Source organism: Ranitomeya imitator, chromosome 5, assembly GCF_032444005.1.
Source record: "Ranitomeya imitator isolate aRanImi1 chromosome 5, aRanImi1.pri, whole genome shotgun sequence".
NCBI classification, from domain to species: Eukaryota; Metazoa; Chordata; class Amphibia; order Anura; family Dendrobatidae; genus Ranitomeya; species Ranitomeya imitator.
This window is the reverse complement of record NC_091286.1, coordinates 445,229,229-445,246,205: the sequence shown is the minus strand read 5'-3', so window position 1 is coordinate 445,246,205 and position 16,977 is coordinate 445,229,229. Positions and strand designations below refer to the sequence as shown.

The 16,977-nt window shown below is 39.6% G+C and overlaps 1 protein-coding gene across 1 annotated transcript in view; it reads left to right on the top strand.

Annotated features, from left to right (window-relative positions):
• LOC138638134 (leucine-rich repeat-containing protein 15-like) overlaps nt 1-16,543 on the top strand; it is a 59,551-nt gene extending 43,008 nt beyond the window's left edge. Inside the window, exon 2 of the mRNA XM_069727174.1 lies at nt 14,262-16,543. Coding sequence (XP_069583275.1) covers nt 14,270-16,045 — 1,776 coding nt within the window. The 5' untranslated portion in view covers nt 14,262-14,269 and the 3' untranslated portion in view covers nt 16,046-16,543. The remainder of the gene's footprint in view (nt 1-14,261) is intronic.
• Nucleotides 16,544-16,977: the final 434 nt, after the last annotated feature.

The following is a 16,977-nucleotide window of genomic DNA, read 5'->3' as shown; positions in this document are numbered from 1 at the left end:
TACAAGGTCATTAATAAATATGTTAAAAAGAAGAGGGCCCAATACTGACCCCTGTGGTACCCCACTGCTAACCGCTACCCAGTCCGAGTGTGTTCCATTAATAACCACCCTTTGTTTCCTATCCCTGAGCCAGCTCTCAACCCACTTACACATATTTTCCCCTATCCCCATTATTCTCATTTTATGTATCAACCTTTTGTGTGGCACCGTATCAAAAGTTTTTGAAAAGTCCATATACACTACGTCCACTGGGTTCCTTGGTCCAGTCCGGAACTTACCTCTTCATAGAAGCTGATCAGATTAGTCTGACATGAACGGTCCCTAGTAAACCCGTGCTGATACTGGGTCATGACGTTATTCCTCTTCAGATACTCCAGTATAGCATCCCTTAGAATGCCCTCCAGGATTTTACCCACAGTAGAGGTTAAGCTTACTGGCCTATAATTTCCGAGTTCAGTTTTTGTCCCCTTTTTGAATATTGGCACCACATTTGCTATACGCCAGTCCTGTGGTACAGACCCTGTTATTATGGAGTCTTTAAAGATTAAAAATAATGGTCTATCAATGACTGTACTTAATTCCTGCAGTACTCGAGGGTGTATCCCATCCGGGCCCGGAGATTTGTAAATTTTAGTGATTTTTAGATGCCGCCGCACTTCCTGCTGGGTTAAGCAGGTGACATTTAATTGGGAATTTTTATCACTAGTCATTTTGTCTGCCATGGGATTTTCTTGTGTAAATACTGATGAAAAAAAAGTCATTTAGCATATTGGCTTTTTCCTCATCCTCATCCACCATTTCACCCAGACTATTTTTAAGGGGGCCAACACTATCATTTTTTAGTTTCTTACTATTCATGTAGTTAAAGAATATTTTAGGATTATTTTCACTCCCTCTGGCAATGAGTCTCTCTGTCTCAATCTTTGCTGCCTTGATTTGCTTTTTACAGAATTTATTTAATTTTCTGTATTTATTTAATGCCTCATCACTACCTACTTCCTTTAATTCTCTAAATGATTTCTTTTTGTCACTTATTGCACCCCTTACAGCTCTATTTAGCCATATTGGTTTCCTCCTATTTCTGGTATGTTTATTCCCATACAGTATATACTGTGCACAGGTTCTATCCAGGATGCTAATAAATGTCTCCCATTTTCTTTGTGTATTTTTATGTCTCAGGATATCGTCCCAGTTAATTGCACCAAGATCCTCTCTCATCCGTTGGAAATTTGCCCTCCTGAAGTTTAGTGTCCTTGTAACCCCTCTATTACACATCTTTTTAAAGGATACATGAAAACTTATTATTTTGTGATCGCTATTACCCAAGTGACCCCCAACCCTTATATTTGATATGCGGTCTGGCCTGTTGGTTAATATTAGGTCTAGCAGTGCCCCCCTTCTTGTTGGGTCCTGAACCAGTTGTGAAAGGTAATTGTCTCTCATAGTTGTCAAAAACCGATTACCTTTGCTGGAACTGCAGGTTTCTGTTCCCCAATCTATTTCAGGGTAGTTGAAGTCCCCCATAATAATGACTTCTCCTTGAGTCGCAGCTTCATCTATTTGCTTTACGAGGATATTCTCCATTGCTTCCATTATTTTTGGAGATTTATAACAAACCCCTATCAGTAATTTATTATTTTTTCCCCCTCCCCTTATCTCCACCCACAGGGATTCTACATTTTCATTAAATTCACCTATATTATCACGCAGGATGGGTTTTAAGGATGATTTTACATATAGACACACCCCACCCCCTCGCTTATCTGTACAGTCATTTCTGAACAGACTATAGCCCTGCAAGTTAACAGCCCAGTCATGGCTCTCATCCAGCCATGTCTCAGATATCCCCACCATGTCATAATTATGCTCCAACAACATTAGTTCTAATTCGTCCATTTTGTTGGCGAGGCTTCTGGCATTAGTATACATACATTTTATATATCTCTCTGCACCTCTATTCTTTCTTAAATTATTAACTGTTCTAACCCCACCCCCCATGCCACCGCCACCTCCAACTTCCTTATTTGTGCCCAGGTCTCTATCTGCACTATCTTCCCCTCCTATAAAATGAATACCCTCCCCCCCAATTCCTAGTTTAAACACTCTTGACTCCCCCATACACAGGAGCTCTGACCTTCACCAAGCATTCGTATGTTCTCTGTGAGAGTGCTGCTACCAGAATCATCAATTGAGTTCCAGTCCCATGATCCTTATGTTCCTGAAGATAATCTGTTGGGGACAGTAGGGAGGCTCCCAATGCACTTTTGATAGCAGTCCAATATTACATAAATTGGTGGTTTGGCTTTTATTTAATGTGTATGGGGTCTGTCAGAATTCACACCATGCCCTCATCCTTGCTTAGAATTGAATTCATTACTTCCATCTGAATACCCTTTGATGTAAAAACTTTAGACTCCATTTCAGCTTAGTTCCAGAAAGGAGGTCAAGTGGAATACAGCAATTCATTTTTGGACTCTGTGTGCTTTATTGAAATTGATGACATCAGCAATGTCTGTGTATTGGCTTTCGAGTATTCAGATGGTATCCCACTATGGTGTGATGAGCAAGAACCAAGCATAGTGTGAAACCAGGGTGAAAAAAAAAATATTAAAGAGTTTAAAACATGAATAATTACAATGGAAAGTTGTATCAGCAATTTGATCATCTGTGACCATGCCCTCACTCCACTTTTACAACGATGACACATGGATAAACCTGTTACGGAACAGTAAACTGAGATTTTAGAACCTCTGTATTTTCTTGGCTTGAGAAATACTTCATTTTCTTGACTGCTTAATACTATCCTATAAAACAGAAATCTATTGCTGTCCATAGTCGATAATATCTAACATATCATACGTGATATCTCTATTAGATATGTATTTCATAGCATTGATAGAGTCCTTGTATGAACCTGTGGTCAGTATTGGATCGGGATCTGAAGTAACACCAAAACAATGTAAAACAAGAGACTTCCATGACCCATCAATGATGTATGCGCGGAGCAGCACATTAAGGACAACTAATCCTTATCACGTGCTACACGTTGGCTGATCCCCTCTCTATTTATATCTTGAAAGAATAAAGATGTCTGTATTGAACGCAGCTGGAAGTTGAGGCCTCAGACACATGTGGCCGGCATTAGTCTTGTTTTTATTTCCTCTCTCTTCCCCCAGCTTGTCTGACAAGACTGAGACAACATAACTTAGCTTCCTGGAGATAGCGAATATTTTGAGCCCACAGATAAGGCACATACTGGCTGCAATTTCTGTGAGATTGATACCATATTATATTATTTCTGTATTTCTCTCTGAAAGTAAAAAAAGATTGGTGCAGAAGTGTGCGCACCCTAAACTCTGGACAACTTTGTGCAAATTGATTTATGCCCGACAGTAGTGTTTAAATCAATGGTTGCCGCACACCTGAAAAGGGGTATGGCTTATTGGAGTGGGCGTGGCTTAGTTGAGATGAGGGCATGACTTATGAGGCTCCAATATGTGCCAAAATGTGGCATACAAACAGGGGCGGACATATCATTGGTACAACCTCCGCAGCTGCTCAGGGGCGGAAGAGGTAAGGGGGCCCATTTTCATTTTCAAAGCAGGTGAAATTGCGTATTAAGAGGAGATATTAGACTACAAAGTTCCCATAGACACTGTTCTTGGACAGGGGCTCTTTTCTGTCTGTGTCCGCCAGTGGTCTAAAAGTAAGCTAATCAAGAGGCGGTGTAAAACTAGACAAAAGTGTCTAAACATGCACCAGACTTGTCATCCAACATAAGCCATGGTGATGAATTTGGTGAATTTTCATATTATTTAGTCCTTGAGATGTCACACATCATTGAAATGGACCTCTGCATGTCCCAACCTAGCCTAGCAGCTTTATATATGTCTATAAACCAGCTCGGATCAGTTTTGGGTGGATTTTCCAATTTGAGACCAATTCATGGATGTATAAACCCTTCTCCAGTCTATATTTATACAGTCACTATATTAAAAAAGGGTTAGTAAATCTGCCCGAATATTTTAGTTCCTATTGAATCCTGTATATGAGCTGGTTTATTGATTCCCTTTACAGTATTCAGATAGTTGAAGTACCATTGGCCATTTACAGGGGAACTTGTCCAGAGGAAAATGGCGGACTTAGCTATAGTATCCGATTTGATCATATACGTTTGAATGTAATTGATTGTTATAAGTAGCTAATTCACATTTACCGTGGAGTTGACTCCTCTTAACCCAGTGATTGGATTTTTATCACAGGGAAAGCTTTTCCTACTGCTCATTTCAATTGCATGTATTACATGCAATATACCCATACACAGGAGAGGACATATTACTGGAGCAACCTGTGCCCAAGAGATTAGGCGGCCCACTTACTTAAGAAGCAGAGGGAAAGGTTTATTTTGATTGGACTGCAAGGGACTATATATGAGGGGATAACCCCCCAAATAACAAGAATTAATTATTTATTTATTTTTATTCAAAATAACATCTCAAAAACATGAATCCCCTTTAAAATCCTGTCCATTAGATAATATGCCCTTGTCCCAACAGTTTTTCCACTGTTCAAAACATTTTTTATATTCTTCTGAGCTAAGTGCCTCCAGCTATTTGTTCTTAACATCTTCTGCGTCCTGAAAACACTTTCCCTTTAGGTTTTTCTTCATTCTTGGGAATAAGAAGAAGTTGCAGAGGGCTAGGTGGGGCAAGTAAGGGGGGGTGACCCTGATTTTTTTGTCAAAAATCATCACAGGGGAACAGCAGAACAGCAGTAGAAGACACCTTCATCACCCAGACCAAAAAGCATGGCAAGTGAAATCAAACCAATTTTTGCCTGTAGGACATTATTGCAAGAGAGCTTGGCTGAGTAGATTACACAAGAAGGAAAACACACAGCAAGTCAGCAGGATCTAGGAGCAACATGGCAGATGTGACAACCTACATGGTGAGCTGCAGCATGTGCTACATGTTCACAGATCGACCAGAAGAAGAATCCAATTTCACCTGTCAGAAGTGTAGACTAGTGGCCCTTTTAGAAGAAAAGGTGCGGGGTCTGGAAGAAAGAATAGCAACTTTGAAACTCATCAAAGAGAATGAAGACTTTCTAGACAGAACAGAAGCATCTCTACTGGTCACAGAAGGTGCAAAAAGTGTCAGAGAACCTCCAAAAGCAGATGAGTGGAAGCATGTGACCAAAAGAAGCAAGAAGACCATGGAGAAATCACCAACCACACAACTGAAGAACCGATATCAAATCTTTGTAGAGGATGAAGATGGCACACCTAAGAATGAAGAAATACCAGCAAGCAAAAAAGAAAAGGGCACACAGCAACAAGTGACAGCAAAAAGTACAGCCAAGAAGCAACGAAGAGTGGTGGTGGTGGGAGACTCACTACTGAGAGGCACAGAAGCAGCCATCTGCAGACCGGACATAACTGCAAGAGAAGTATGCTGCCTTCCAGGTGCGATGATCAAGGATGTGACCGATAGGATACCAAAGCTCTTCAGCTCCAAGGACGTCCACCCATTTCTTCTGATACATGTTGGCACCAATGACACGGCAAGGAAGGACCTACCGACAATCTGCAAGGACTTTGAAGAGTTGGGGAAGAAAGTAAAGGAACTGGATGCACAGGTAGTTTTTTCTTCTATCCTTCCAGTAGATGGGCATGGCACCAGGAGATGGAACAGGATCCTTGATGCAAACAACTGGCTAAGACGATGGTGCAGACAACAAGGATTTGGATTCCTGGACCACGGTGTGAATTACTGGTATGATGGACTCCTCGCCAGAGACGGACTACACCTCAACAAACCTGGGAAACACACATTCGCCAGAAGACTCGCTACACTCATCAGGAGGGCGTTAAACTAGAAGAAGGGGGGACGGGAAGAAAAACATTAGACTCGAACAAAGACGACCCAGGAAAACATACTCAGAAGGGAGGTAAGAACATTTCTAAAACAATCCACAGTGAGGAGATTGGAACAAAACAAAATCCTCTAAACTGCATGCTCGCAAACGCCAGAAGCCTGACAAACAAGATGGAAGAACTAGAAGCAGAAATATCTACAGGTAACTTTGACATAGTGGGAATAACCGAGACATGGTTAGATGAAAGCTATGACTGGGCAGTTAACTTACAGGGTTACAGTCTGTTTAGAAAGGATCGTAAAAATCGGAGAGGAGGAGGGGTTTGTCTCTATGTAAAGTCTTGTCTAAAGTCCACTTTAAGGGAGGATATTAGCGAAGGGAATGAGGATGTCGAGTCCATATGGGTTGAAATTCATGGAGGGAAAAATGGTAACAAAATTCTCATTGGGGTCTGTTACAAACCCCCAAATATAACAGAAAGCATGGAAAGTCTACTTCTAAAGCAGATAGATGAAGCTGCAACCCATAATGAGGTCCTGGTTATGGGGGACTTTAACTACCCGGATATTAACTGGGAAACAGAAACCTGTGAAACCCATAAAGGCAACAGGTTTCTGCTAATAACCAAGAAAAATTATCTTTCACAATTGGTGCAGAATCCAACCAGAGGAGCAGCACTTTTAGACCTAATACTATCTAATAGACCTGACAGAATAACAAATCTGCAGGTGGTTGGGCATTTAGGAAATAGCGACCACAATATTGTGCAATTTCACCTGTCTTTCACTAGGGGGACTTGTCAGGGAGTCACAAAAACATTGAACTTTAGGAAGGCAAAGTTTGAACAGCTTAGAGATGCCCTTAATCTGGTAGACTGGGACAATATCCTCAGAAATGAGAATACAGATAATAAATGGGAAATGTTTAAGAACATCCTAAATAGGCAGTGTAAGCGGTTTATACCTTGTGGGAATAAAAGGACTAGAAATAGGAAAAACCCAATGTGGCTAAACAAAGAAGTAAGACAGGCAATTAACAGTAAAAAGAAAGCATTTGCACTACTAAAGCAGGATGGCACCATTGAAGCTCTAAAAAACTATAGGGAGAAAAATACTTTATCTAAAAAACTAATTAAAGCTGCCAAAAAGGAAACAGAGAAGCACATTGCTAAGGAGAGTAAAACTAATCCCAAACTGTTCTTCAACTATATCAATAGTAAAAGAATAAAAACTGAAAATGTAGGCCCCTTAAAAAATAGTGAGGAAAGAATGGTTGTAGATGACGAGGAAAAAGCTAACATATTAAACACCTTCTTCTCCACGGTATTCACGGTGGAAAATGAAATGCTAGGTGAAATCCCAAGAAACAATGAAAACCCTATATTAAGGGTCACCAATCTAACCCAAGAAGAGGTGCGAAACCGGCTAAATAAGATTAAAATAGATAAATCTCCGGGTCCGGATGGCATACACCCACGAGTACTAAGAGAACTAAGTAATGTAATAGATAAACCATTATTTCTTATTTTTAGTGACTCTATAGCGACAGGGTCTGTTCCGCAGGACTGGCGCATAGCAAATGTGGTGCCAATATTCAAAAAGGGCTCTAAAAGTGAACCTGGAAATTATAGGCCAGTAAGTCTAACCTCTATTGTTGGTAAAATATTTGAAGGGTTTCTGAGGGATGTTATTCTGGATTATCTCAATGAGAATAACTGTTTAACTCCATATCAGCATGGGTTTATGAGAAATCGCTCCTGTCAAACCAATCTAATCAGTTTTTATGAAGAGGTAAGCTATAGACTGGACCACGGTGAGTCATTGGACGTGGTATATCTCGATTTTTCCAAAGCGTTTGATACCGTGCCGCACAAGAGGTTGGTACACAAAATGAGAATGCTTGGTCTGGGGGAAAATGTGTGTAAATGGGTTAGTAACTGGCTTAGTGATAGAAAGCAGAGGGTGGTTATAAATGGTATAGTCTCTAACTGGGTCGCTGTGACCAGTGGGGTACCGCAGGGGTCAGTATTGGGACCTGTTCTCTTCAACATATTCATTAATGATCTGGTAGAAGGTTTACACAGTAAAATATCGATATTTGCAGATGATACAAAACTATGTAAAGCAGTTAATACAAGAGAAGATAGTATTCTGCTACAGATGGATCTGGATAAGTTGGAAACTTGGGCTGAAAGGTGGCAGATGAGGTTTAACAATGATAAATGTAAGGTTATACACATGGGAAGAGGGAATCAATATCACCATTACACACTGAACGGGAAACCACTGGGTAAATCTGACAGGGAGAAGGACTTGGGGATCCTAGTTAATGATAAACTTACCTGGAGCAGCCAGTGCCAGGCAGCAGCTGCCAAGGCAAACAGGATCATGGGGTGCATTAAAAGAGGTCTGGATACACATGATGAGAGCATTATACTGCCTCTGTACAAATCCCTAGTTAGACCGCACATGGAGTACTGTGTCCAGTTTTGGGCACCGGTGCTCAGGAAGGATTTAATGGAACTAGAGAGAGTACAAAGGAGGGCAACAAAATTAATAAAGGGGATGGGAGAACTACAATACCCAGATAGATTAGCGAAATTAGGATTATTTAGTCTAGAAAAAAGACGACTGAGGGGCGATCTAATAACCATGTATAAGTATATAAGGGGACAATACAAATATCTCGCTGAGGATCTGTTTATACCAAGGAAGGTGACGGGCACAAGGGGGCATTCTTTGCGTCTGGAGGAGAGAAGGTTTTTCCACCAACATAGAAGAGGATTCTTTACTGTTAGGGCAGTGAGAATCTGGAATTGCTTGCCTGAGGAGGTGGTGATGGCGAACTCAGTCGAGGGGTTCAAGAGAGGCCTGGATGTCTTCCTGGAGCAGAACAATATTGTATCATACAATTATTAGGTTCTGTAGAAGGACGTAGATCTAGGGATTTATTATGATGGAATATAGGCTGAACTGGATGGACAAATGTCTTTTTTCGGCCTTACTAACTATGTTACTATGTTACTATGTTAAATCTGAGGTCCATGATGGTTTGTTTTTCAACATCAAAGGAGTCATTTACGTTGAATTTGTTCCTCAGGAGTCAGGACAGCACAATGAACCATCATTACTATCTGCAAGTGCTGAAGCGATTGCGTTAGGCAGTGAGAAAAAAAACACCTGAATTGTGGCCATCGGGACACTGGCTGCTCACACAGCGTTGAAAATCAATCTTTTTTGGCGAAAACCAGCATGACAATGGTTTCTCACCCCCCCTTACAGTCCAACCTTGCCCCATGCGACTTCTTATTTCCAAGAATGAAGAAAAACCTAAAGGGAAAAAATAGCTGGAGGAACTAAGTTCAGAAGAATATGTTTTGGGAAGTGGAAAAACTGTTGGGACAAGTATCATTCAATGGACAGGATTTTGAAGGGGAATAATGTTTTCAAGATGATCCTCACGGCTGACACCCGGCACAAAGTGCCAGGAGCGGTCACAGACCGCTCCCGGCACTTTACCCCAGGAACATTGCGATCAAATATGATCGCAGCGTTCTGGAGCCGGCATAGGGGTTGACAGCCCCTTTGCCTTTGGAGCGGAAAACCTGCGGCACGCCACGGGGCCCCGATGACTGACATGGAGACCAGGTGTCGTGTCATGATGACATCCGGGCCTCCAGAGTTGAGAGACTTCCTGTCATGCGCAGTGCATGTCAGGAAGTCTCTAAGGTTAGTGTACAGAAGCTACAGCGCTGACAGCTTCTATAGCATGCAGATCTGCATGCTATAGAAGCGATTAGCCTGCACAAAATGATTGTCCCATAGTGGGACAAAGTGTAAAAGTAAGAATGAAATACAATTTTTTTTCTAAATAATTGTAAATATATTTAAAAAAAAATAGTAAAAAAATAATAAAAAATCAATATTTATTCTATCAATAAATAAATATTTAAATTAAAAAATCGAAACAATAAAAGTACACATATTTGGTATTGCCGCGTCCGTAATGACCTGACCTATAAAACTGTCCCACTATTTAACCGCTTTTGGTGAACACCATAAAAAAAACCAAGACAAAAAACAATGCTTCATCATCATATCGCCGAACAAAAAGTGGATCGTAAAGACGGATAAAAACAAATATGGTACCGCTGAAAACGTCATCTCGTCCCACAAAAAACGAGCCCCAATACAGCTCCATCAGCGGAAAAATAAAAATGTTATAGCTCTCAGAATAAAGTCATGCAAAAATAATTATTTTTTATCTAAAATAATTTTTATTGTATAAAAGCGCCAAAACATAAAAAGAATATAAATGAGGTATCGCTGTAATCGTACTGACCCGAAGAATAAAAGTGCTTTATCAATTTTACCACACGCGGAACGGTATAAACGTCTCTCCCAAACGAAATTTATGATTTGCTGGTTTTTGTTCATTCTGCCTCCCAAAAATCGGAATAAAAAGCGATCAAAAAATGTCATATGCCCGAAAATGGTAGCAATAAAAACGTCAACCTGTCTCGCAAAAAACAAGACCTCACATGACTCTGTGGGCCAAAATATGGAACAATTATAGCTCTCAAAATATGGTGATGCAAAAACTATTTTTTGAAATAAAAAGCGTCTTTTAGTGTTTGACAGCTGCCAAACATAAAAATCCGCTATAACGCCTCTTTCACACGTCCTGATATTTCTGGTACCGGAGATGTCAGTGTTCGTGTGTGTAATACTTGCAGCACACGTGTTGCATGCGTGTGCTGCATCAGTACCACAAGGACAGGCGCCAGGGAAGAAGCGTTACAGTAAGCGCTCTTCCCCGGCACCGGGTGCTGAACATGGCACTCATCATTCTCCCCTGCTCTGTCAGTGATCGGCACAAGCAGTGGAGAATCAGGGGGAACAGTGCTTACTGTAACACTTCTTTCCCAGTGCCGTTGTGTGTCACATGGATGACATCCATGTGTGTTATGCATATGTAGTACAAGAGATGTGGTGCACTCCGCATGGAAAAAAGGTGCAGGCTGAACACAAAGTCACAGTGTCTATAGAAAAAACAGCCCCACACTCAAGACTTGCAGGTTTTTACGTGAAAGTTGTATTTTTTATTATTAGTACAGGCATCACCAAATGCTTATTAGTGTTCAGAGAAAATGACGGATACTTTAAGTTACGGTTAACTTAAAGTATCCGTCATTTTCTCTGAACACTAATAAGCATTTGGTGATGCCTGTACTAATAATAAAAAATACAACTTTCACGTAAAAACCTGCAAGTCTTGAGTGTGCGGCTGTTTTTTCTATTGACACTGTTATGCATATGCACATGTGCTGGATGTTTTGTGGCCTGTGCTGACATTAAAAAAGAGACATGTCAGCGTGATTTGCCCAGGGGCACACGGTCCGTGGAAATACACTGACATGTGCACAGACCCATTCACTTGAATAGACAAATAGCGCTCCGTTCCTCCCGAGTCTCTCCGCATGGCTGCCCAATAGTATGAAATTCTGTGACACACCCATGGTTTTAATATGATCACTGCACCCCTAGATGAATTCATTGAGAGATGTAATCCATAAAATGGGGTCACTTATGGGGGTTCTGCTGTTTTGGCACCTCATGGGCTCTCCCATTGGGTCATGGCACCTGCAAACCATGACAGTAAAATCTGGCGCTCCTTCCCTTCTGAGCTCTGCCATGTGCCCAAACAGTGGTTTACCCCCACATATGGGGTATCAGCGTACTCAGGACAAATTGCACAATAACTCGTGGGGTCCAATTAATTTCTTCTGTTACTCTTGGGAAAATACAAAATTGGGGGTGAAAAGATCATTTTTTTGTGGAAAAAATATGATTTTTTATTTTTACAGCTCTACGTTATAAACTTCTGTGAAGCGCTTGGAGGTTCAAAATGCTCACCACATATCTAGATAAGTTCCTTGGGGGTCTAGTTTCCAATATGGGGTCACTTGTGGGGGTTTCCACTGTAACACATCAGGGGTTCTCCAAACGTGACAAGACGCCTGCAGACCATTCCATCAAAGTCTGCATACCAAAACGCCACTACTGGACGTGTGCCCATACAGTAATTTTTTTCCCACATTGGGGATGTCAGCATACTCCGGACAAATTGGACAACAACTATTGTGGTCCAATTTCTCCTGTTACCCTTGGGAAAATAAAAAATTGGTGACTAAAATATTATGATTGTAGAAAAATAATGATTTTTTAATTTTCATGCTCAGGCGCTATAAACTTTAGTGAAACACCTTGGGGCTCAAAGTTCTCACCACACATCTAGATAAGTTCCTTTGGGGGTCTAGTTTTCAAAATGGTGTCACTTGTGGGGGCTTTCCACTGTTTAGGCACATCAGGGTCTCTCCAAACGTGACATGGCTTCCGATCTCAATTCTAGCCAATTTTGCATTAAAAAGTCAAACGGCGCTCCTTCCCTTACGAGTTCTGCCATGCGCCCAAGCAGTGGTTTACCCACACATATGGGGTAACAGCATTCTCAGGACAAGTTGCACAATAACTTTTGGGGTCTTGTTACCCTTGGGAAAATTAAAATTGGGGGTGAAAAGATCATTTTGGGAAAAAATATGATTTTTTTAAAATTTTACGGCTCTACGTTATAGGCTTCTGTGAAGCCCTTGGGGGTTCAAAGTTCTTACCACACATCTAGATAAGTTCCTTGGGAGGTCTAGTTTCAAAAATGGTGTCACTTGTGGGTGTTTCCACTATTTAGGCACATCAGGGGCTCTTCAAGTACGACATGGCATCCAATCTCAATTCCAGTCAATTTTGCATTGAAAAAGTCAAACGGTGCTCCTTTCCTTCCGAGCTCTGCCATGCGCCAAAACAGTGGTTTTCCCCCCACATATGTGGTATCAGCGTACTCAGGACAAATTGCACAATAACTTTTGGGGTCCAATTTCTCCTGTTACCCTTGGGAAAATAAAAAAAATTTGGATCTGAAGTAATTTTTTTGTAAAAAAAGTTAAATGTTCATTTGTTTTTTAAACATTCCAAAAATTCCTGTGAAGCACCAGAAAGGGTTAATCAACTTTTTGAATGTGATTTTGTGCACCTTAAGAGGTGCAGTTTTTAGAATGGTGTGACGTTTGGGTATTTTCTATCATATAGACCCCTCAAAGTGACTTCAAATGTGATGTGGTCCCTAAAAAAAATTGTGTTGTAAAAATGAGAAATCGCTGGTCAACTTTTAACCCTTACAACTCCTTAACAAAAAAAATTTTGGTTCCACAATTGTGCTGATGGAAAGTAGACATGTGGGAAATGTTATTTATTAAGTATTTTGTGTGACATATCTGTGTGATTTTAGGGCATGAAAATTCAAAGTTGGAAAATTGCAAAATTTTCAAAATTTTCGCCAAATTTCCAGTTTTTTCACAAACAAACACAAGTCATACCCAAGAAATGTTACCACTATCATAAAGTACAGCAAGTCACGAAAACACAGTCTTAGAATCACCAAGGTACATTCGAGAGTTATTGACTCATAAAGTGACAGTGGTCAGAATTGTAAATATTGGCCTGGTCATTAATGTGCAAACCACCCTTGGGGGTAAAGGGGTTAAATGTGGAAAAGTGGTTGGCTGCCATTTTTTTTACTTTGTAGCTCAGAATATTATTGCATATTCCAGGAATATTTTGCACTGACTACATATCTTGAACCGATTATATAGAGTTTATCCCCTCCTTTTGCCCAATCTTCATTTGCCATTATGTTAGTCATATTTGGAAACAATTGACCAAGTTGCCACTACAGCAACACCTAATAGTGAAGTTCTATAAAGAAGTGGGATGGTTAATTTTTCCTTGCCTGGTATAAGGACTACACTTCTAAAAATCAAGATAATCAGAAGAAGCTCTGTACAGATATTGTAGAGACATTGAGTCACCAATAAAACCTGAAGAGCAGCTCTGCGGAAATACTAATACAGCTCTCTCAATAAGTGTAATATATATAATGTAAAGTTGCAAAATTCTTTTATGCACAACAGATAAATTCATAAACAGTAAGGCTAGGTTAACAAGCAAGTTACAGAAACAGCGTGGACACTGCCATTCTCTCTACGTAACACCAACTTATAATGGGGGTAAGAAACAGCATAGTCCACAAGGCTAATTATCTAGCCCTGACTGCATCAATGGCAGAGATCCGAATAACCCTTCATTTCAAAATTGCTAAATTTAGCAGAAACCAGTGTGACTTTTTTTTCTGTGTAATAGACAAAGTGTGTTGTGCCGATTTGTTACATTTGTTTTAGGCAATGCATTTTTTATCATCTTATCAGAACATTTCCTTATTTTGGGATAAGATCGAATAATAAATGAAATGTAACACTTTCCCTTTTATTTTAGGTGTCACAATGTGGACCCGTCATCTCATTGGGATTGTGCTTGTCCTTATGATTCATCAAACCTACAGCCAGTGCCCTAAAGAATGCAGATGCCTTCGAGCTGGCCAGGTAGACTGTTTTGGAGCAGATATTGTTGAAGTTCCACGTTCTATCTCTCAGAACACCAAAAACCTTCAGATCATAAACACTGAAGTCTCTGAAATCGAAGATGGTGTCTTGGAAAACATGACATCTCTGATAATTTTGAGAATTGAAAAAAGTGAGCTATCTGTGATTGGTCCTAATGCGTTCAAAAACCTTATTTCTCTCCGTTATTTAAGTTTGGCCAACAATAAACTACAAGAATTGCCTGAAAGTTTATTTAAAGACCTAGCCAAGCTGGAAACACTTTTTGTGTCAAACAACCAGATTGGTCAGATTGCCCAATCACTATTTACTCCACTAGTTAGCATGCGGGAACTCAACTTATTAGGAAACAGGCTCAGGTCCATACCAAGGGGAGCTTTTGATCAGATGAACGGACTTTTAAAGCTGAATTTAGCTAAAAATTATATTTCACGTCTACACGCAAGAACTTTAGATAAAGTCACTAAACTTGAAACCTTTCGAGCCTATGAAAATCAGTTAAAGGATGTCCCTGAGGGATTACTGAAAACACTTACAAACCTACAAGAAGTTGCACTGCAAAGTAATCAGATAAGCCAAATATCTGCTGACATGTTCTCCAACAACCCAAATTTACAGAAAATATACTTATCAAATAACTTGATCACATCGTTACCCCAAGGATTATTTGCGAATTTACCAGAACTATCAAAACTAACTTTATTTGAAAATGCCATAAAACACATTTCCCCAGGTGTGTTTGGGATGTTGCCAAAATTAAAAGAACTCTGGTTATATGATAATCATCTTGAAGAACTTGTGGATAATTCCTTCTCCAATCTAACACAAATACAACTGTTGATTATATCCAGGAACCAAATCCAATCTATCTCTAGAAATGCCTTCAATGGATTAGATGAACTTCTGGAACTTTCACTTCATACCAATGCACTGTCCACTTTAAATGAAGATGTCTTACAGGGCCTGTACAAGCTGCAAAACATCTCTTTTCATAGCAACAAGATTAAACATCTTCCTGCAGGAGTCTTTAGAAACATGGATTCTTTAGTGACCATACAACTGCAAAATAATTCTCTAGAGTATCTGCCAGAGGACATTTTTGAAACTCTAGAACATGTAAATGAAGTCAGACTCTTCAATAATCCATGGAAATGCGACCATCACATTCTTCCTTTCAAGAATTGGATTGCTAACAATTTGGGAAAACTTGGAAACCAAAGTCAACTTGTATGTGTCAACTTTCCCTTCATAGGAACACCCATAGCTGAGCTTAACGAAGAGCAACTATTATCTCTGAAATCCACAGTAGCTCCAGAAATGGGCGAAACAACATCTATTTATGAAGAAATTAGTACTAATGTCCCAATCCAAACTTCTGAAGAACCCAAACAAGTTAGTAGCACAACCACATCCACCACAACCCAATCTGGAAACTCAGTTGTTAACAATGATGATTATGAGATTGTTGATGCCTCAGACGAAGACCTAATTACTGATGAAAAAGGACATGGTGGAAGCAAGATGATTGGAGTAGTTATTGCAATAATTGTTTTGTGCTGCATAGCAGTTGTTTGTACAGTTATTGCCTGTGTACTATATCACAGGAAGAAGAAGAACCATGTGGTACTGATGAGAATGAAGCAGCAGAATCAAGCATGAGGGAATTAGTTTTCACATTTAATCACTGGGACATTTTCCATTGAAGCACTGTTTTAAGATTGCTTCAGTATATTTGACTTCATTGGAAGTTACTGGATCCTTGACCATTGATTCTCAAATCAGGAAACATTTCTTATTTTTTTCACAAGACTTAGTATGCACAGATGTGGTCAAAATAAACTCCACTCTCTATAATGTATAATAGGAGTTGCATAAAGTTTCCAATATATTCAACCACAAAGAAGTTTGCAAAGGAAAAAGACTCAGCACATTCTTCTCACAGTTGGTACTACCACAGCTTTCTGGTGACTGTGAGCATTTTATATGTTCTCAGGAAAAAAAAATCTAGAAGTATCTGTTTGTGTGGATTTTAATATTCTTAAGACTTGGGAGGTTATTATTGCATTTCCATGTAAATGAAGTAAACTGTAAAAGATCAATCTTGTGAATATTTCAATATTTCTTCTGTTAATTCAATAAAACTTTTTACAGTCATAATCTACCTATTACTAAGTCAGTAAACCTATAGAAAGGGCAATCAAAATAAATGCTCCGCCATAATTAATACAATAGAAAACCAAGAAAAAGATGGACACAAGAGCTAAAATTAACAATTTTATTGAGAAGACTCTAAAATATTACAAATAAGTACCACAATAAAAACCAGAGTAATAAAGATACAATAGAAAAAGGAGAGGCAGACCTAGTGCCACGCACGAATACCACTATCAGATAAGGAGCAAATCAGCAATGATAAATATACCATAAAAACCATATATATAAATATATATATATAAACTGTTGAGGATGTACCAGATAGATAGAGATGTTAGCCCAATATTCAATCTAATCGTGGAGTATAATTATAACAATAAGTGGGCAATTACATAAGAGAAAGAGAGCTCCAGAATAGTTAGCAAACAGCAGGGAGG